At 49.5% G+C, this 21,627-nt stretch overlaps 1 protein-coding gene across 9 annotated transcripts in view; it reads right to left on the bottom strand.

The window, feature by feature from the left end:
- Nucleotides 1-21,627, bottom strand: part of TCF3 (transcription factor 3) — a 94,497-nt gene that overhangs the window by 20,891 nt on the left and 51,979 nt on the right. For all 9 annotated transcript variants that reach the window (XM_031948143.1, XM_031948142.1, XM_031948145.1 and 6 more), the window contains 4 exons: nt 15,033-15,100; nt 10,986-11,115; nt 4,053-4,102; nt 124-226 (listed from right to left, as the gene is read on the bottom strand). In XM_031948143.1, coding sequence (XP_031804003.1) covers nt 124-226; nt 4,053-4,102; nt 10,986-11,115; nt 15,033-15,100 — 351 coding nt within the window. The remainder of the gene's footprint in view (nt 1-123; nt 227-4,052; nt 4,103-10,985; nt 11,116-15,032; nt 15,101-21,627) is intronic.

Genomic DNA, 21,627 nt, shown 5'->3' with positions numbered 1-21,627 from the left:
CTCTCCCCAAATGCAAGCTCTGATCTCCTGGCATAAAGTACAGATGGCAGCCCACCTGGCCCACCTGTGCCTCTGTGTAGGAAACAAAGGCGTTTTCCCATTATTCTATCCCATGAACCATACCTGGCATGTAGAAGGCTGCAGGGTACACAGTACTGGCAGGTTTGGAGGGAGGGTATCCCGCGGGGTCTCGGCTATAGTCATCACCTGAGTTGGAGGGATACACCTGCCAAGGAAGAGAGTCAGTCAAAAGTTAAAGTGCCCAATCTCCAGCCCCCCTCTCCTCGGGAGGCAGGTACCAGGTAGCCTGCTGTCCTTCGGCTGGAATCCTGTCTCAGACCCTTCTTCCCACACTAGGAAAGCCATTTACCCTTTCTGGGAGATTTCCAGTCTTTCTAAAAGTTCCTCAAAAGTCTGGGAAGACTGTTGGGGAAGGGGGTAAGATGGGTAGTGCAGGGCCCTGCCTCCTTAGGACAGAAATAGGGAAGGGCCAGGAGAAGGAAGGAAGATGGAAAGAAAACAAAGAAGAAATATGGAGGGGATGCTAGAAAAAGGAGATCTGCCATATTATGGCAGAAACTTGCTGAAGTTAGAGTTAGGAAACTGGGGTCTAGTCCCAGTATTGGCACAATTCACTGGATGGCTAGATGATCCACTCTGACCTCCTGGGTTCTAAGGGCCCTCCCTGGCCTCCTCCCTGGTTTACAGTTTTTCTGCTGTAAAATGGGTCCAATAGTATCTGCAGCATCTCTAGGTTTAACAGTGATACATCACTGGGGGGAGTGTTAAAGTGTCAGTTTAAACAGCGGTCACTCTTATTCTCTGAAGCTCCCTTTGAGCTTCAACCTGAGGGAAGAAAAGGGGAGGCAGGACGGAGCTGCTCGGCCCTAAGTCCCATGGGCTTCCTTTGTGCTCTGCCTTCCTTCCCCAGGGCTGAGCCAGAGAAGTTAGGAGGACAGACCCCCATAAACTGCTCCGGCCCGGCAGGAGGCTCTCCCCGGCCTGGAAGTGCCCAGGTGGGGAACAGAGGCAGCGCTCCGGGCAGGGCTGGGGCTCCTTGCTTCCCTCCCGCCCCTCCCCCACCTCCAGGCCCTCCAGTTTGGGAGAATGGGAGCGAGTCCCCCTACAGGGGCCTCCTCCTGCTGTGGGCGGGGGGGCTGGGGTGGCCCAGATCCCTTACACTGAGATTCAGTTACATTTTCAGCAGATGGTAACTTAGGTTTTAGAGGCCCCAGCAAGGGCAAGCTAATAGTGTGTGTGTGTGTGTGTGTGTGTGTTTTGGGTTTGGTCTCTGGAGTGGGAAAGGGAACAGGATTTCTTTTCTCCCCCCTCTCCTTTTGAGGATCCCAACCCTTCTTCCTTAAAACTGCTGTGGATCAGCCTGGGACCTGGGAACCCGATCCCACCCCTCAGAAGGGAGCTCCAGCTCAACCATTCACCAAGTTTCTCTCTCCTTCCTCCTCCAATTAAGGCTGTGAAAGCCAATTAGCCAGCCCTCCAGCCCCGGGACTCCCCCTTGGGCCCGGCCAGATGCAGAGAGGAAGCGAGGCTGGGTTGGGGCCAGGGGAGGCGGTGGGGTCAAGAGAGCCGTGGCCAGCTGGGGCCTTGCCTGTGGAATCTCTGACAGCCAACTCTGCCGGACAGGCCCGGGATCCCTTCCCCTGCCCTCGACCCAATGGACCAGAACGGCAATGCCCATCTTTCTCTGAAAAGTCCTTTCCCCATCAACCGTGAAACCAGAACCAGGCTGTCCCAGGTCTTGGCTTAACCCACCACCATTCTTACTGGACATTGCATTGGCGGCGGGGGGGGTAGGAGGGTCAGGAAGCCCAGGTTTGGGCCTGACATTGTCCTGACTAGCTCCATGAACTGGAGGTGGTCATACTGGATTTCCTCAGGTTCATTTGTCCCTCCATAAAACGGGGGGCCGGGCTAGGTGACTGTGGCAGCTCTTCCCAGTTCTGCCATCAGTGCTCTGAGATAGGACTTTACCAGCTCTGACACTCTGTTCTAACGGCCCTCCCAGCCCTGAGATTCTGTATGGCTCTAAATTAAGCAATTCTCCAAGGTGGCTTGCAAAGGGAGAACACAATACCTGGGATTTAAGAGGGGAAGAAGAGCCCTCAGGGAGGTGTCTGAAGACCTGGGCCAGGTGGGCTGGACGGGGGGAAATGAAGCTTCTTTTTCTCTGGGAGGGAGGTGGTGGTGGGGAAATATGTGGCGCCAGGGAGCCCAGAAATGAAGGGAATGAGAAGGGCTACAATGAACAAGAATCCAGCAAATTGACTTTTTCTATAATTTGATTAAATAGCGGGAGCTGGGAGAGGCGAGCCTGTCTAAGAGCTCTGTGCCATCTGTCGGGCCCTGGCCCCCCGCCAAGGCTTCATGCAGCTGTGCTGCGAGGGAGGGGTGGTGGGGGACTGGGGAGGGGAGAGGAGTGAGTGAGAGAGAGAGTGAGTGTGTGTGTGTGTGTGGCTATTGGGAAGCTCCTTGATGTACAGATGTGGGGGAGACAGGGGAGAGCCCCTCTTCCTTCCCTCCTTCCAAATTCCACTGGGCAGGGGTGGGGGGAAAGGGTATCAATGGGGGTGGAGGACTCGGGTTTCAGGCCTTCTCCCCTCCCCTCCTCATAATCCTTCGGTTTGGTGCCTCAGCCCGCTTCCCACCCTGTCTAGCCCCACTTCCCTTCCCAAATAACGGGCTGGTCCTTCAGCGCCGTGGGGCAAGAACTGCTCCTTTCTCCGGGCTCAATCCCCTCCTCCCTCCCTGGTTCTGAAACCGACATTAGATGAAATGGTAGGGGACACTCCCAGCCAAGAGTCTCAGATCCTCTTTGATTTTCTGAGAGGCAGCGATTACGGTTTCCTACCTTGCTGTCCCCAGGACTTGTTCCGTCACCTTGACAAGTCACTTCTACCTGACTCAAGCTCCCCGTGTGTGTGTGTGTGTGTGTGTGTGCAAACAGCGGACACGTAACAGGACTCTGCAGCGATCCCATCGAAGGATGGAGCTCACGGCCGTCCAAGCCAGAAGGCTGAGAAATCCCCCTTCGTTTTACACACGGGCGTGGGACGACCGCAGGTCGCAGTTACTGAGGACTAGAGGGCACAGCCAGGACCAGACCCCAAGCCCATCAGCCACAGTCTCTGGGTGGGAGATGGAGGACCCATCGGTCCTGGAAATGAGACAATTGTTCCCTGAGGGCCAAGGCCCCTGGATTCTAGCTTTGGTGTGTCCAGGCTCTGGTGGGCAGGGGAGGGACCAGAGGGAGGAGGAAGAAGAGAACTGAGGAGTTTCCTCCTGCATGGGTGGGGAGGGGGCAGCGGCCAAGGGGCCATGTGCGAATGCTCCTATATGGACAGTACACACGCCCACACGGGAAAGTGCCTTTTACAACCTCCTCGCTCCATGTCACACAAGCCCTCTCTTACAGTGCCTGTGCCTTGGAGAATAAGGGTGGGCAAGTCATGGCAAGATGACTCACTGAGGACTTATCTTGGCTCCCTTGCTCCTGGTAACACTATGAGGGAGCCCACCACCAAGCTGGGGAAGGCCCCCAGGCACAGCTGCCTGACCAGGGGTCAGAGAACGGCTCCTCCTCTGGGGAGATGAACAGAGGCTCTTTTATGGCCAGATGTGAAGCAGGAGGGCATCTCAATAAAGATGCTACTACTCTAGAGTTTTCTCATCTGTAAAATGGGATGGGTGTTTCAAGGTCTTAGCTCTAACAATTCATGTTATACTTTCTAAGGGCTCTGAGATGCTGGGTTCTAGGGTCCTTTCCCACCAAATTCTGATGTTCTGAGCGGACACTGTATGACGTTGATTCCTTGAGCATTACATCTGAACAGGTTCACTTATGTAATGCTGCAGCTTGACATTTGCTCACTTAGACAGGGCCCTGAAGCCCACGCACTCATGTGGGTACTGAAACGGGGGATCTCCTGGGGTGGGAGGACGGCAGCAGGCCCTCCCTCCCCCAACATCGACGGCCCACGAGACAGATACCCACATCCTGTGATCTCCTCCCCACATCCACCGGGCCTACTCACCGAGGAGGGGAGTCCTGGAGGCACCTTCCGCACCTTCTTAGGTTGCCCATCTAGTCAGACAGAGGCGGGAGAAGGAGAAAGAAAACAAACAAAAAACCATGAAACCACAGGAAACGGTAACCTTTGCTCTTGCAGAGCAGATAGGATTTCAGACCCCTCTGTTAATGTCTACCAGCCCTGGGCTGGAGCATCTTCCCCTTCCTTGTTCTGCCCTTCATCTCCCAGCCAAGGCCCCCTCCTTGCACGAAGTCACTGGTCAGGTATCACCCTCTGTTTGGGACTTGTTGATATATAAGCTTCCATCATCTTCCAATTATTTCAGGGCTTATAAAGCCTTCACTCTTGGTTCCCCTGGCTTGTAAAACCAGGTAGCGACATTGCCTGGAGACATGTAAAAATGGGGACCGTGATAGCTGCTTGTGGGACAAAGTGCTCCAGAAGAGGGAGTCTCGTCCCCATCGTCCCCATCGTCCCCATCATGGCAATCTCTGGAGCCAGATCGGGAGCTCCCCAGAAGCCCAGGCCCACAGGGCCAGCCGAGGGTGGGCAGCAGAGGGCGTGGGTGTGGGAGAGAAGGGGCTTTGGGGCCCCAATCTCCGAGGAGCCCTCATATTATCCTGAAGTAACAACGCCAGAGAAGAAGGGACATGATAAGTGCCAGAGGATGGATTTGAACTTGGGTCTCCGGGATGACAAGATAGACCAGGATTCCAACCCGGGCCCAGTAGCTCTGGAGCCACATTACAAAGCAAAGCAACCAGAGACGCCATTCCCTCACTGCTGTGCAATAAGCACTTGGGGGCTCGCAGTTAGACCAGCTCCAAATTTGGGGCTGGGAGAGAGGGAGGGAAGTCCTGGGCTCTCAGGGAGGTCTCATAGCGGCTGCGTGAAGGGTACAGAGTCACTCACAGCCTGCAGGTGGGGGGTGAGACTGACCACGAGACTCAGTTTGCTCATCTATAAAAATCTCACCTCACACTCCAGGCCTCTAGACTAGGGAAGCCACTAAACCTCTGCTGTCTCATTTTCCTCATCTGTAAAATGGGGGCAGCGATACCCCTCCCTCTCAGGGTTTGTTGTGAGCAATCAATGAGAGAATATAGGTGAGATGCTTTGCACACTGCCACGATAACTGTGGAACTATGGATAGAATGACACACGTTTAACATATATTGGATCTCTTTGGAACACAAGGTTTTGCAAGTGTGGATGCTGAAAATAAAAAATGAATTTAATAAAAAAAATGAAAAAGGAAAATAAAAGGACACTTTGCACACCTTCAGGGGAACTCTGTTAATGTTACTGTGGTCATTAGGACTTGGAGGAGGAGAAGACATCCTTAGGAATGGAAGCTTTGCTATTACTCTAAGAGCAATGAGAACACACCCAGTGCCAGAGGAAGTACACAAGGTCAGCAAAGGAGAGGGGACCTACCTTTTCTCAGGCCCTGCCCCAAACCACCCCCTAAACCCTGGCTCCAAGCACTTTTAGGGCTGTGGGGAGGGGAGGAAGTATTTCACAACTGGGTCCCTTTGCTGCTGGAGAATAGACTGATTCGCCATCTCTATGGGAGGCAGGAATGTAAATTTAGCTTTATTTGCAGACGCAGGGAAGTAAAGTAATTTCTGAGGCGTGAGAGGCGTGGCTTCCCGGGAACACTCCCTGGGAGGGAGGAACAGAAAAGACCTCACCAGCCCCGGGAACTGCGCCCGCTGGGCAGCACCTGATAACCCGGGGCCTTTGGGACACACCTGTCCCAGCTTCACGTGCTTCTCTCATCCCCTGGGCTGGGTCGGGCGGTGGTTACTAGGAAAAAGAACAACAGCTAATAGCTAGGTAGAGCTGGAAGGTTGGGGAATAGCGCACTTTACATATATACTTTCTCATTCAGGGAGCCTCCGGTTAACCCTCGGAGGTAGGTGCTATTATCGGCCCCATTTTAGAGATGAGAAAACCGAAGACTTGGTGCAGTTAAATGTATTTCCTTGGGGTCATAGGTAGTGCGGACCCCCATGTTTGGGGACGGTGAAACGGGAGTCTCTGGGACTCTCAGGGAATGATGATGGGAGGGCTCTTCTAAGAAGAGGGGACTTTAATCGGGTGAAGGAACTGGGGATGCCCAGCCTGGGGTGGGGGACGGCGGGATAGCACACATGATTTCTATCTCCTGGGAGTAGGATTCATTAGACTGCTCTTCTTGGTCCCAATAATGGGGGGAAGTTATTGATGGTGGGACACGTTCTTTGGCTCAGTGGAAGGGAGCTGTCCAGTGACCTCAGAGGTCACTGACCCAAATTCCTCATTTTACAGATTAGGAAACTAGCTCCAAGAGGTTCGAGGCAGAAGATTTTGAAGTCGGCAAGGGCCTCATGCACAAGGCATCTCGTCCAACCTGTCTGGGAACAGGACTCCTCTGCATAACGCAGCTTGAGCCCTACAACTTGCTAGCTCCAGCAGGGGGTCAATCCTGATCTGGGACAGGGAATCCACCACCTCCCAAGACAGCCCCCCATCCACTCTGGATTCAGCTCATTGGTTTTTTATAAGAATCTCCTAAAGGCAAATTCCTTAAGCCAAAGAGGTGGGAGAGTGGTCAGATTTCAGGAGGACATGGCTAGATAACCGACGTCTTCTGGCAACTGGAGGAGAAGGCCAGAGATAGTTTTGTTTATACAGTGTTTGAAGGTCTGAAAAGGGCTTTATAGGATGATTATCTTAACTGATTCTCACCACAACTTTTGTAGGCGGTCCCACCACCGTCCTCATTTTAGAGATGAGGAAATTGAGGCTGAAAGTGCTAAGATGCTTTGCCCAGGGTGCCATAGTTAGGAAGTGTCCGGACTCTAGGGATAGTGATCTGTTCAGTGTATTATTTATTGAGCTTTCTATCCCTGGAGGGGAATCCTATTCACCTGAGTGGGACTAGATGTTCCTTTCTGCTCATTTCCAGCTGAGATTTTTTGGGTAGCCAGGACTCACACTCACTGCCTGGGTGAGACCATTAGCAAAAAGGCTTCCCCAAACTGGATCACAGTTTCCCCACCTGCTGAAAGGGGATAACCGCCCTGATCTTCTCCCCAAGCTTCCGCTTAGAGGGGCTGGGGTAAGGAAGCCCCCGTCTGAAGGACTCCTGGGTTGGTCTTTTTGGGTGTTGTTGTTGGTTGGAAGTGAATCTTCCCATCAGGTCTGGGGTATCCAGGCAGGCAGGAAGGCAGGGCAGTAGGCAAGATCAGAGTGTTCTGAGAAAGAACGTTTATTGCTCTGCTGATAAGCATCTCTTGGCAGTTAAGAGTCACCGTTGCCATAGCTGGACATGGCTCTTAAGGGAGCCGGCAGTCAGCATAGAAGGACTGGCCTCATGTTTAAAGGAGGGAGAGGGAACCAAGGGGGCAGAAAAATGTGGCCTACAACAGGCCATTCAGCCCCACAGCCCTGTCTGATTGGCAAGGAACTGCTGGCTAGCCATTGGTCAGCCAGCACTGGCCTGGGTCCATGTGAAAAACACGGGAGCTCCAGGCACTTGGGGACCCAGATTGGGAGGTTGGGGTAAGTCAGCCACACCACGGTCATGGCTGGCCACAGTGTCCCAGACTGGCTCTCCCCATCCTTCTTGAGACCCCTTCTTTTCTTGCTCTGGCTCAGGGTCTATAGCAGCCTCGTGTCACCACCTGCTGATATCCTTAAGGGCCAGTTACATGAAATCATCCCTACCCTGTGACCTGAAGGTCATCTCTCCCTCCTCAGCTTTTGGGGCATTGATAACTCCATTTCTGCCAAAATTACTTGCTAGTCTCAAATATGCAAAGGATCAGTAATTTCATGAGCTTGGGGAGCTCCTTGTCTGGGAATTCCTCCCACCAAAAACAAGTGGCAAGGGCTGTTTTATAACTGATCAGCAGCAATGACTGTGGGGAGTCTTTCTCCAGCCCCCATCGCTCATCCCCACCTGGCATTGGATTTGGATGGTCCTCCCTGGCAAGATGCGGATTCACCCGAGCCCTGATCCCTTCTGGCCATTCAGCCAGCTACCACTTTGTAAGCTTCGCTGATCGGGGGCATGGCTGTGTGTGCCCTTGGGTGAGCAGAGATTACTCCTACTAAAGATGGAAGACCACCAAGTTTTATCTTCTATCTTGGTACTTCCCCTAAATCCCATGGGATCTTACCATCTCCCACTCTGAACCCCAGGCTTTGTCTCCCACCCAAAGGTCTCCTGCACCACAAGCATCCGTCTGGTCTCCCCTAATTAGAATGCAAATCCCTGGAAGGTGAGTCCCGAGTCCCGGCTGGTTTTCTGTCTGCATCTTGATCACCTGGCACGTGCTCAAGTGGTAAGTACTTTTCTATCCACTGTCTATCCGGGTCTGAGGAGAGAGGGGGCCTTGTGGGCTGAGGCACACAGACAGATGCAAGTGTTCCTGACTCTAGATTCAGCCTTTCTCCAACATATCAGATCACCCGGGGGATTGTAGTGGAAGCTTCAGTGCATTAGTCTGTGTCTCCCCTATGAGAAGGGAAGCCCCAGGAGGGGAGGGACCATATCTCAGTTAGGTGCTAATGAATGTCTGCTGACAGCAAAGAGATAGCGTTATCTCTATCCCAGAGACTAGCACATGCTGTACTAGTGGGGACAAGGGATGAGCCACTTGCTGTTTGCCTCAGTTTCTTCATTTGTCAAATGAACTGGAGAAGGAAATGGCAAACCATTCTAGTATCTCTGCCAAGAAAACTCCCAAGGGGGCAGCTATCTGGCTCAGTGGATAGAGCGCCAGCCCCGAAGTCAGGAGGACCTGAGTTCAAATCCTGCCTCAGACCCATAACACTTCCTGGCTGTGTGACCCTGGGCAAGTCACTTAATCCCAACTGCCTCAGCAAAAATAAAAACAGAAAAAAAGAAAACTCCCAATGGGGTCAGGAACAACAACAAAATGAAGCTAACATCACCTGTAATACTTAACTGAGAACTGTTATGAGGCTCGTACAAATATACCTGTATTCAAAAAATACTTTGTAAATCTATACAAATATCAGCTGTTACCATCAATAAATTAAAGACTAAAAAGAAAAATCAAAATGAATGTGCTATAATTAGGCTGAGCATGAATACGTGATTCCTCCCTTTTTTGCAGAGGGACAATGGGTGTGGATCCCTGCACACACTTGCCTCAAGTTCCACCTTTGCCACGACACTTTTCCTGATTCCTCCCAATTGCTTCTGCCTTCCTCCTCACCATTACTCTGTTACATTTGTGTTATTACTTGTTGTCTCCCATGATCAAAGAAAACCTTTTTGAGGCAGGAATCATTTTATTTTTATGTGTATTGGCATCCAGCATGCTTCCCGGCACAGGGCAGGAACAGAGTGAATGCCTGCTGCTGGGTTAGTTTTTGTCAAACTGCCTTTTCCACCTCATCTTTTATTTTATATTCTTTCTTTTAAAGGATGGTTTTCTATAAGGAATATATTGGTAAACAGTACTAACAGGGCCTCTGTACAGTACTCTACAGCTTGCGAATGATCTTGTTGCATCTTCGTAATAACCCTGGGACATAACTAGTACTGTCACCTCATTTTACAGATGAGGAAACAGAGTCAGAGGTTGGATGCCTTGCCTTGGGTCACCCATTTAGCAAGTGTCTGAATTCGTCTAATTTCCAAAATAGCCTTTGAGTCGGCTTGCCTACTGCTACACAAAGCCATTCTCCCAAAGCCTGGGGCTGACCAGACCACCTCTCTATCAGCAGCTTCCTACAACCTTTGGGATCCAAGGGCACTGAAACCTCTTACAATCTGCCCAGTTCTACTCATCTAGCCTTAATTATCCCCTCCACACCCTCTACCCTCCAGGGGTACCATGCTGTGCCTCACACATGAGCCTCATTGCCCACCTGCCCACCTCTGTAGTGCCCGTTCCTTCACACCTGGCTGCCCTCCCTCTACCTCTCCCTTCTGAAACTCGGTTCAAGAAGTGATTCAGGCAAATTCCAATAGACTTGTGATGGAGAGTCATCTGCATCCCAAGAAAGGATTGTGGGGACTGAATGTGGACCACAACATAGTATTGTCCTGTTTTTTGTTGTCTGTTTTTTCTTTTTAATCTGATTTTTCCCGTGAAGCGCAATAAAACTGCATATCCTATATTGAATTACTTGCCATCTAGGGAAGAAAGAGAAGGAGGGAGAAAAATTTGGGGGACAGCGTTTTGCAAGGGGGTATGCTGGAAACTATCTTTGCATGTATTTTGAAAAGAAAAAAAGCTTTTAAGACTCATCTTAAACAAGGGGCCTTTCCTTACTTTTGCTAATGTCCCTTCTCACCCCAGATTCACTTTGTATGTGCTTATATGTGTCCAAGTTGTCTCCCCTGTTAGCGAAGTCCTTATGGGTAGAGATTGCTGGATGATGGTCTTCACATTCCTAGTATTGCGTACTATTGGGGCTGGATGAATGCTCACTGATGCCCTGACTGACACTGCATCCTAGCCGGCAGTGAGGGCAGAACCTGCCTTGGACAACAGCCTGATTTTGGGACACTGGGCAAGTCATTTAACTTCTTGATACTCTCGGGAATGCTAGAAGAAGTCCTAAAAGTTGAAGTTACAGAGAAGGTGCAGATGACTTCAGCAGGTAGAGGGAGTTTTGCTTTGTTTTGTTTTTTAACCAGGAGTCCCTTGTACAATGAGATCTCAGGTCCAGTCCCAACCCCAGTTCTATGGCCGTTCTCATCCAACAGGCATATGTTCTGAGGGCTCACCCAGCTCCTCTATTCTATAATATATGTCCTGAGGGTCTCTAACGTCTTCCTCTAAGGTAAGAGACTCCTTTCTTCCCATGCCCCAGTACTCTGGGCTATGTACAAGAACTCAGGAAAAGTGTGTTGTCTGGGAGATTACAGAGTAGGACCATTCACCCGTGCCCCCCAATAGCACTCACCAAGGTTGCTGTCGGCCGCCCTCCGTCGAGGGTTGTTGGGATACGAGTAATACTGTGAGCCTCCCTTGACCCCTGTGGGGGACAGCGTGCTCGGGCTGTTGATTCCCAGCTCACTAGGCAGGAAGCCAGCCTGCAAGGAACAAGAGCCATAAGTTCTCAGAGATGCCGAGACCCCAGTCCCCCCACCCCCACTCTCCAGGGCAGCCCCAGTCCAGTCTCTCTAGCCCAGTTGAGGACCATGGCACAAGCCCACCTGCCAAGCCCACACAAACTGCCTCAATGAACGCGGGCTCCTGGAGGAGGAGCTGGAGAGCTAGAGGGATGCCCAATTCCCAAGCAGGGTCTCTGTCTGCGATTCAGGGACTGCTCTTGGAGGAAGCCCCGTCTCATCTAGAAAATGAGAGGCTTTTCTCTCTCACACTGACAAGTCTCCCCAGAGGGCCAGGATGCTCCATAACTAAGAAGGACGTGGTCCTGTGAGCAAGAATGAAGCTGGGGAAGCCCTGGCACAAACCCCCATCAGTCCATTTGCAGCTCTGAGAGTCTCTGTCTTAAAGGTCCCTCAACTCTGCTGTTCTATGACAGGGCCTCCTCGGGAGCATGGTTTCCTTCAGTTTAAAGTGGAATTGGGGCAGCTGAGTGGCTCAGTAGACACAGTGCTGGCTAGGCCTGGAGTCAGGAAGACCTGAACTGAAATCCATCCTCAGACACTCCCTAACACTCTAGTCTGGGGAAATCACTTCACCTGGTTTGCCTCAGTTTCCTCATCTGTAAAATGAGCTGGAGAAGGAAATGGCAAACCAGCCCAGTATCTTTGCAAAGAAAATCCCTAATGGGATCAGGAAGAGTCAGACCCAACTGAAAATGACTGAATAACAGTCTGAAGAGAACACTATGTAAGCTGAAATGAGCAGTTATCATTCTACAAGCTAAAAAGCTAAAAAGGCCTGAGGCCTCCTAGGGAGGCACCTAAGGCTGGATTCCAGACTCTGGGGGACAGTACCACATAGTGCTCTGGGACTGGAGATCAGATTGTGCTCAATGTGACTGAACAGCCTCCCCAAAAAGAAAAAGGCCCTAGAGGTGTCACTGAGACTCCCAGGAAGGGAAGTAGCAGATGTTGCTCGAGAACGTTCCTAAGCCTGAACCAAGAAGCAGGTTCATCACTTCATTGCTGAGTAGTCTTGGTCAGTCACTTCAACATTCTGGGTTCTGCCTGGGCAGTAGTTCAGAAGGGGAGGATACCATTTTCATCAGCATTTGAAAGAAACACTATAGGTGGGAACACTGGAAAAGATATGGAAACAGGAGCCACGAGGTAGGAGTTTGAATGCAAGCCCTAAGAGCCAGGGCAAATTATAATTCTTCCCCAACTCTCAGTTTTTTCATCCATATGATGGGGTGTATAATAATAATAAACCCTTTCGCATCACTTTAAAGTCTGTATGAGCACTTACAGAACATTAAATACTTGCCCTGGCTCCCTCTAAGGAAATGAAATAAGAAGATAGCATTTTATTATAATCCTTAAAATGCTATATAGAAACGAAGTCTACTATTATTTTATTTTATGCATTTAAAACCATGATTCTGAGAAGAGGTCCGTGGGTTTCACCAGGCTGACTGACGCCCAAGGAATCTGTCAATCAAAAGAAGTGCAGGAGGCCTGATCTGGTTCAGCCTCCTTATTTTATAGCTGGGCAAACTGAGGCTTCAGAGAGCGGCCCCAGATGCTAAATGGCAGAGCCGTGTTCCCAAGCATGAGGAGGGAATGGGGTGGGGCGTGGGGCTACAGTTCTGACCCTCTCTACAATAAGCCATGTTGCTGCCTAGTTACAGGAATACTGAAAAGATTACTAATTTCATTCAATGAGAACTCCCAGTGTGGGAGCTCCCTCCCACAGAGCAGATCCATAATCCTGGCTCAAAGCTCTAGAACAAGAAGGGACCCCCGAGGCCGTCTGATCCAACCCGGGGAATTGAGACCCAAGGTCACACAAATGCCCTCTTTATCCCTAAGTGCCAAGATGGCAGCAGACACTCTAATTCCAAGTTTGGGGGTCTCAGGAGTTGCTGAGGCTCGACATTGACCTGCAAAAAGCACCCGGGTCATTTGGGGAAGGGGGTGAAGATTGGAACTTGGATCATGGTGACCAAGCCTAGTGCTTGATCCCATTTTGCCTTCCCACCTGTACTTATTTATCAGTACGGCTGTTAGGGGCAGGGACTTTTTATTAAGTCCAGGGAACTCCAGAGCGAGGACGTTCCTTCTACCAACGCCGGCGGGCAACTTCTTTGAAACTTACTGTTTTATTACACATGTATGAGCTATGTCAAATTGTCTGCCTTCTCAAGGGAGGGAGGGAGAGACAGAATTTGGAACTCAAAATTTTGAAAAAAGAAGGTTAAAACTATTTTTACATGCAAGGAGGGGAGTGGAGGGAGAGAAGAAAAGAAACTTAAGAGTCTTAGTTACTCAGAAAACTGAGGGGTTAAGTGAGTTGGGTTGGGTCACGATGTGAGGCTATGTGAAAGGCAGGCTATCTGCTAAGCCTTAAAATAAGAATGATTATTATGTTTGTTACTACTACAAATAATAATATAAATAATGATGTTCTGGGCAAATGCAAAAGATCATGAACATGAAAGCCCATGGGTCCAGCTTCTGAAGTGGGACCAAGGCACCTTCCCAGCCCTTTTTTTTGGGGGGAAGGGAGAAGATCTCCCTGCTATCCAGTCCTTCCCCAGCCCCCAAATTCAAACCTCTGCCAAATGACAACATTAAAAATAAAAAATCCCCCCTCGTGGGCCTTTGGCACCTGTCCCGCTGCTATTTTCACAGCTTCGGTGGTAAATTAAATTCACCGCGGCCGGCCCCGGAGCCAGCGCAGCTGGTGTAGCAAAAGGAAACATTCTCCGTTCAGAGAAGAGGAAATTATGACAAATTTGTGCAAAATTAAAACATGGGCTTTTTTAAAAAAGGGAAAGAGGGAGAGAAAGAGCTACCCAAAACCACACCCTGCAAAGAGCCAAGCAGACAGGGAGGAAGGCTGGGCTAGGAGGAACAGCCCAAGGAGGGGCCACTGGACAAGCCCTTACACCCTCCCCCCTCATCCGCCCACTTTCAAATCTCCAAGAATCCTGTCTTCCCCTTCACTGCTCAGTGGCCATTTTCAGTTCTAATATTTGGTTCTCTCTGGTAAGGCTTCTTCTAACTTCAACACTCTTTGTTCTAGGAGCTAAGAACCCTCCCAGCTCTGACATCCTGTGTTCTAAGACGCTCTCAGCTCTGATATTCTTTGTTTTAAAGGCCCTCCCAGCCCTGACAGCCTGTGTTCTAAGGATGCTTTCAGCTCTGATGTCCTCTGTTCTAAGATTCCTTCCCAGCTCTGACATCCTATGTTCTAAGGGCCCTTCCAGCCCTGATATTCTATGTCCATTGATAGGTTCTTCCCAGCAGATGAGCTAATATCCTTTCCACAATCACATCCTATCTTCCATGTGTGGCGAACTGCTTTGAGGATGCCCTTTTAGAAATCTGGCAAACTCATCTTCCTTGTCCAAGCTTGAGCAGCTCTCTAGTCCCCCCAGTGACCCTCTCACCCCCACTCCCTTGGTTCTATTTCAAGCTCCATAATGGAACGCTCAATTCTTTAGAAGAATCCAGAAAATAGGAGTTATTGTCCTTCTCCCCTTCCCCAAAGTCCTGGAAAACCTTAATCCAGGCTGTTTCTAGTAGTTGGGAAACTGAAGATGACAGGCCCCAAGAGGAAGGAGGCTGGGCTTTCTACAAGAGGCAGCAGAGTTGGATCCCTCCCCTCAGACCATCCCAAGCCACCACCTGCTTCAGCTCCCCCTGCCTTGAAACTTGGGGCGGGGGGGAGGGAATAAAGGTGACAGCCCAGCCTATGAGCCCGGATCCCGATTTTCAAATCATTTTCCTCTCATTCTGTGAGGCTCAGGGCAGCCCACCCCCTAAGAGAAGGCCTATCTCCACATCCATCAGCCAAACGACTTGGAGCTATTGTTTCTTCTCCTGTTACTTACCTGGCTGAGTCCAGGCATCCCAGGGTCTCTCCCAAAGGCTGAATATGAAGCTCTCTCGCTGTTCTTCCCTAGAGGAAAGGAAGCAATATCCTGGTGAATAATGGCAGAAGGAATTAGGCCACTGGTCCTGGCAAGGCGGGCTAGATGGCTACAGGGACTAGGGAGAGAGCACCCTTCCTAGTTCTACGGCTTGTGATCAGAATAAGGACTCATCTGGTCGGGTCCTTAGGGGGAGAGATCCTCCCACGCTAAGGGAGCATCAGAGGCTAGTTTCTGCTTCTTCACTGTTACACCAATGGCTTTTACTTCATTATCTCAAGTCCAAGGTAAGAAATAGATGCCACCTTATGATGCAAGTCAGGAGACTCTCTGATCTCAGAATTGCTACTGATTCTCTCCTGAGTTACTGCAAATCACTGCTCCTCCTGGACCTCAATATCCTCCCCTGTGTGGACAGAATAACTGAAGTCTTCTTCCATATCCCAGTCCTGACACCTGTGTTTCAAGGGCCCTCCAAATCCTGATATTCTGGGTTCTAAGGGTCCTCCCAAACCTGAGACTCTGTGTTCTAAGGGTCTTCTCAGCTTTGACATCCTGTGCTCTTACAAGCCCTCCCTGCTCTGACAATCTAAGTTCTAAGGGCCCTTCAAGGTCAACATTCTATGTTCTAAGCACTTCCTCAGCTCTACAACAAGCTCTGTCTTTTAAGGAACAAACTGGAGAAGATGGAGGAAAGGCAGTCCCAGCTGGGGTCCTACTTTATCCCCATGCACCCACCTCCTTCTCTTTTCAAACTTGTCAATGAGGACTTGTGGTCATGGCGACCTATTATCTCAAAATACCAATCAAGGCAGGAAATCAGAAGCAATAGATCAGAACACACACACACACACACACACACACACACATACACACATACACAATTACCTTATTCAAAAGGAATGGGACAGGTAAGGAGGAACAGGATGGGCTCATGGAGGAAGATTGTACAATAAGATACACTCAAGTAAGGCTATCCAGAATCCAAATGCCAGGAACAATATGGAGAACAGTTAGGTGAGGACTAACAGAGGCAAAGTCACAAATAATCCTTATACTGGCACAGACTATGCAGGGGAGATCTGAGGTTAGGAACCTGACTGCAAGCTTGACACAGAAGGCAGTGATGGAGGGACTTGAATTACTTGGAACTTTAGTAGAACCCAAAGCAGAGTGGCTAATAATTTCTTGGTTCTCCTTATGAGAATTTCATTCTTCAAAAGGTAGAGGAACTAAAAGAGGGAAGTGGGATTTTGGACCAGATTCTGATTCACAAAGAACTGGTCCCTGGGACTCCAGGGCATGAGAGGATGAGCCCACTCTATCATATGAGTTTTTTTTTTTTTTTTTTTTATATATTTTTTTTTATTTAATAGCCTTTAATTTACAGGATATATACATGGGTAACTTTACAGCATTAACAATTGCCAAACCTCTTGTTCCAATTTTTCACCTCTTACCCCCCCCCACCCCCTCCCCTAAATGGCAGGATGACCAGTAGATGTTAAATATATTAAAATATAACTTAGATACACAATAAGTATACATATCATATGAGTTTGTAATAACAAGTAACAGATGAAAAACTGGGAGCCATCTTGTAGGCACCTTGATTTGAGAACAGCAGGTTTTAGGAGGTTATGTGAAAGTCCAGTTTCAATATACACTAAAATTCTGCAAGGGAAGAAAGTAGATGAATAAGGGATGGAGGAGAAAATAGAGAATGAAATTCTTTGGCAAGATATGGAAAAAGATAACTCAAGGGAGGAGGAAAGGGGTGCATGTGAGGGTTACCACACTGTAACCTAGAAATTGTCCTGAGAGAGAAAAGCAAGATACATGGTCTGGGATCGGGCCACAGGAGGATCAATGGAAGGAATTGGAGAAGTTTCCCATGGAAAAGAAGGGGGATGACAAATGTCACATGGAAGACAGAAAAGACCTGACCCTGGAGGCAAGGCCAGAAGCAATGGGAAGAAGCTGAAAGCAGCACATTTTAGCTTACTCCCTAACCATCAGCCCTCCCAGAGTGTAATGGGCTAACTTGGAGAGCCGTGGGTCACTCCTCTCTGAAGGATGAGCTCTTACTGGGCAAGCTTTTAGATAGAATTTTCCCAGGAGATGGTGGCTACCAGGCTACTAACAGCCATTCCACCTGGAACTGGGTGACTTGCCTCGGAGTGGGGAAGGGAGATCTCCAAATGACTGAGCTCCTGTACCAGACCTCTAAGACATAAGCAGCCTTTACTGGTGGGGCTCCTGAGTGGGAAGCCTCTGGAATAACAGCTAGTCTCCTGGTGCTGGATGGCGTCTGTAGGGGGAGGGGGAGGAGCCTGTCCCCCTTACTCACAGGGAGGCCAGGACTCCTGTTTTCAATCTATACCACATGGTTTCGTCTCTCTTTTTCAGTTTGAATGAACTTCAAAATTTTGAGGGAGGGGCTGTGCTAAAAAGGAAAAGGGGAAGAGAAGACCTTGTGAGAGAAGAGAGGGAGAGGGGAAAAGTGGGGAGAAGTGGGAGAAAGGGAAGCTGAGAGACGGGAGAAGGGAGGACGTTTAGGAGAAAGGGAAGGTGGAGACGGGACAGGCAGGAGCAGAGAGGCACAAGAGGCGAGAGAAGGGGAGTGGCTCCTATTTCTCCCATGTCTATTCTGAACTCTTCTCATGAATGCCCAGGTGTGTCATCATAGAGGAAAGGCAGAGGCTCTGGAAACTAGACCAGAGAGTGTCTCAGAGCCTGGGAAACCAGGGCTCATTTCCCAGTCAATTATCCAAGGGCACCAGGGGAATGGTCTTTCCTAGTCCAGAGGGTGATGGATGTCAGAAACTGCTGCAAAAACAGCCAGCTCTGGCTGACTCTCCAGGGGCCAGCTCAGGCAGCTGTGGCACTAGGGGCTGGAGGAAAGGGAGAACTTTCTACCTCCCCCAAGCCCTGACCAGTGGAGGAAGGGAAATGGCTGGCTAAGGTCACCTTAGGTCAGGCTCAGGGGCCACGAGCTCCCACCCAGAGAAAAGGAAGAAGCTATGTGGTCTTTGAGGAACCTCACAACAAACACGGGGGTCCTAAGGACCCCGAATAGCAAAATGGGATGTCAGGGATGGTCTACCTCACAGAGCACAGAATGGCATGAATGGGCGTGCTGCTCAGCCTCCCACTTGGCCAAGGAATCCCTTTAAAACATCCTCGAAAGGGGTCACTCAGCTTCTACCCGCTCACTTTTAATGACAGGAAGCTCACAATCTCACAAGGCAGCCAAACATCCTGACTTTCCAGGGCTAACCCCTTCCCAGTGGGATAAGGATCATTTTATGGAGATGAGGGAGAAAATGAGAGGGACCAGAAAGACGGTGCTCGCCCAAAGCTGTGAAGCAGCAGGACTCACTCCCTATCTACCCCTCCCTCTCACACCACACTGACCCCTGGGCCCCTGGATGTGGGGTCTGAGCCCCATCCACAGTAGGGCTATAGGGAGGCAGAGGAAGTCTCCCTCCTCCCCTCAGGACAAGCAAGAGGAGGGATCGGAGACAGCTGGAGCTGGGATTCAGGCTTGGAGGGACAAAGAGAGGTAAACCTTTTCCCGGAGAGGCTGATGAAGTCAGTGGACAGAGCCAGCAACTGCCTTCTAAGTAATGCTCAGAGCAGCTGCTTGTACAGTATGACACTGAGGAAAGTGTCTTACACTCCTAGTCAGAATACGTCAAAGAAAACTCCTATTTTCCCTGTATTTTAAGGGTCATAAAATGCTTTTCCAGATCTGAACATCAAGTCCATCAGGGACATAAGCTTGAATGATTAATTTGGGCAAAATGTTCTTGTTCTTTAAACCTCAATTTGTTGTTGTTCAACCAAGTACGATTTTACGTGACGTGGGATCTCCCTGGCAAAGATGCCAGTGATCTGCCATATCTTTCTCTAGTGTGGACCCATTTTACAGATGAAGAACTGAGACAGATAGAGGTTCAACTGACCTGCTCAGGGTCACACAGCTAGTAAGTCTCTGAGGCCATATCTGAACTGAGATCTTTCTGAGTCTGGGCTGCTGCTCTACCCATTGAGCCACCAGGCAGCCCTTAATTAACCTTATCAAGAAGGTTGTCAGAGGTCCCCAGAGCCTCTGATGTCCATGCTAGGGTTCCATCTCAGACAAAGCTCCCCGTTGAGTGCCCATCGGAGCCTGTGAGGGGGTTTCCTAACTGGGACTTCTTGATACCAGTGAAATCATAGGACTGAACACCCTCTACCCCCAATTAACTATCACACAATGTGATTAGTTGTGAGTTTTTTTGTTTATTTTACCTACCCACTGTTCTGGTCCGTCTCCAGTCCAGCCACCCCCACCCCCCAAATATCAGGGACACTTTGCGGAGGGCACAGAGCTGCCTCCATCAGGAAGTAAAGACCAAACCCAAGTAAAATAATAAAGAAATAAAGCCATCAGGGGCCTTATCTTATCTCTACTCCCAAGAGTCTATAATCCTGGGCCTTAGCCAGGGGTGGCAGGAGGGAGGGGGAGGGGAGAAGAGCTGATCCCCCCCCCCCCTTCAGTAATAACACACCCCCTGATACCGTGTGGGAAGCAAATTTGTTTTTACCGTTTCGAAAGCTGGAAGTCGATGGAGTGTTTAGAACTGACTGGGCAGATTTGCATTTTTAAGTGGCTGGGGGAAGTGGGGGTGGGTTGTGGGGTGCAGAGTGGATTGCTGGGAACTTGGTTTATGATTCCTGCTGACCTGAGGCCGTACACATGCCGCCGCTATGGCCTCCCCGCACAGCTCTGTACCCTGAACCTGGGCCCAGCCTGGTTCCTGGGTGGGGTGTTGGGCTTGGTGCATGCGCCCAGATACAAGGTTCTGGCGCCCATAAACTGCTCCCACTGATAGGGCCTTTCTCTGAAAGCCAATCCCAGCCCCCACCCTCTTAGTAAAGGGGAGAGACCATCTGGGAGTCAAAGGAACAAAATCCCAATCCTCATTCTGCAGCTGTGGGACCCCACGAGCAGCTTGTGTAACCTTGTGGGGCCTCAGTTTCTCCATCTTTAAAATGGAAGGTGTGTGGATTGGATGACCCATAGAACTGGGGGTGGCTAGGGCTGCCTTCAGACAAGATCACCCATCCCAGGAACAAGAGACACTTTCAAGCTTGCCAGGGGCTCCAGGACCAGCCCTGGTCTAAAGACTCAAGAGATTAGAGCTGAGAAAGGCCTTCTGATCCCCCTCTCCCCCTTTTAACAGATAAGGAAACAGAAGCCAATAAAGGTTAAGTATCAGAAGAGGAATCTAAACCCAGAACCTGTGACTCTCCCTTGCACCACAGGGCTTCTCGGATACCAATAAACTGCATTCCTACAGAGCTTTGTCTATGGTTTGCATCCTTACGCTTTTGTCAATGGTGACCACCTTCACAGCTTACTTTGTCCAAGTATCCTCTCCATTTTTATAGATGAGGAAACTGAGACTCAGATCTCATGACTGTCCCAGCATCCTATAGTTAGGTGCGTGTGAGTCAGTTTGGACTGACCCTAAGCTATCCAAGGCTGAACCATCTGTACGCTATATTCAACAATCCCTGCCAATTGATATTGTGTGATTCAGAGTCTCTCCAAATTCTGTGTTCTAGGTTTCAAAATCCCTTCCAGCTCCGACAGTCTGTGCTTTCTGAGAGTCCCAGCCAGGGGAAAGGTTCTGTGAAGCAATAATTCTCCTCTAACCTGACCTCCCCACAATGGAACACTCTTTTATGTCCTAGAACAAAAAACTCTGGGCAACAAGACATACAAGAAAATTCCTCCTGATCTCAGTCATCACTGCAGCCTTCAACTGTAGCTGATCTGCATCTAGGCACTTCGTCCATGTTGGCAATTGACTGACTTAAGGAAAATGTGGCTTGGCTATTTCTTCAGAGTTGCTGAGACAGAAGTGTAAGAAACACATAAACATAATAATATATAATATACAAAATGATATGTAAACGTGAGATAGAAGAGCTAGGAGGTTCCTAGCTAGGTAGAAGGGACGAGAGAGAAGAGAGGAGAAAAGGATTTTTGTAGTTGAGTCATTTTAGTCACGTCCAATTCTTGGTGACCCTTTTTGTGACCCCCTGTAACCAAACAGAGATTTTGGAGTGGTTTACCATTTCCTTTCCAGTTCACTTTCTAGATGAGGAAACAGGCAAATAATGTGTCAGGGTCATATGCCCAGGATCATACAAGTAATAAAGTGTCTGAGGAAAGATTTGAACTTCCCGACTTTAGGCCTGGTACTCTTATCCACTGTAACACCTGGCTAAAGAATAGAGATAAGGAATTAGATAGAACATTTGTTGGCTGGCTGGGTGGAGAGAGCATTTATTAAAAACCTGCTATTAAGGTACTGTGCTAAGCACTGGGGATACTGCTTATTATAAGAAATAAATAAATTCAAGAAGCCTGCCTTCAAGTAGCTTATATTCTAACAAGGAAAGTCACACAAAAAGGGGAACTGGACAGTGGGGAAAAGGAGGCAGAAAGGTCTGATTAACTACTCTTTCATTTTCTATAGTAAAAAACTAGGTCCAGGGA

Source organism: Sarcophilus harrisii, chromosome 1 (genome assembly GCF_902635505.1).
Source record: "Sarcophilus harrisii chromosome 1, mSarHar1.11, whole genome shotgun sequence".
In the NCBI taxonomy this organism is placed as follows: Eukaryota; Metazoa; Chordata; class Mammalia; order Dasyuromorphia; family Dasyuridae; genus Sarcophilus; species Sarcophilus harrisii.
This window is presented reverse-complemented; position numbering and strand designations above follow the sequence as displayed.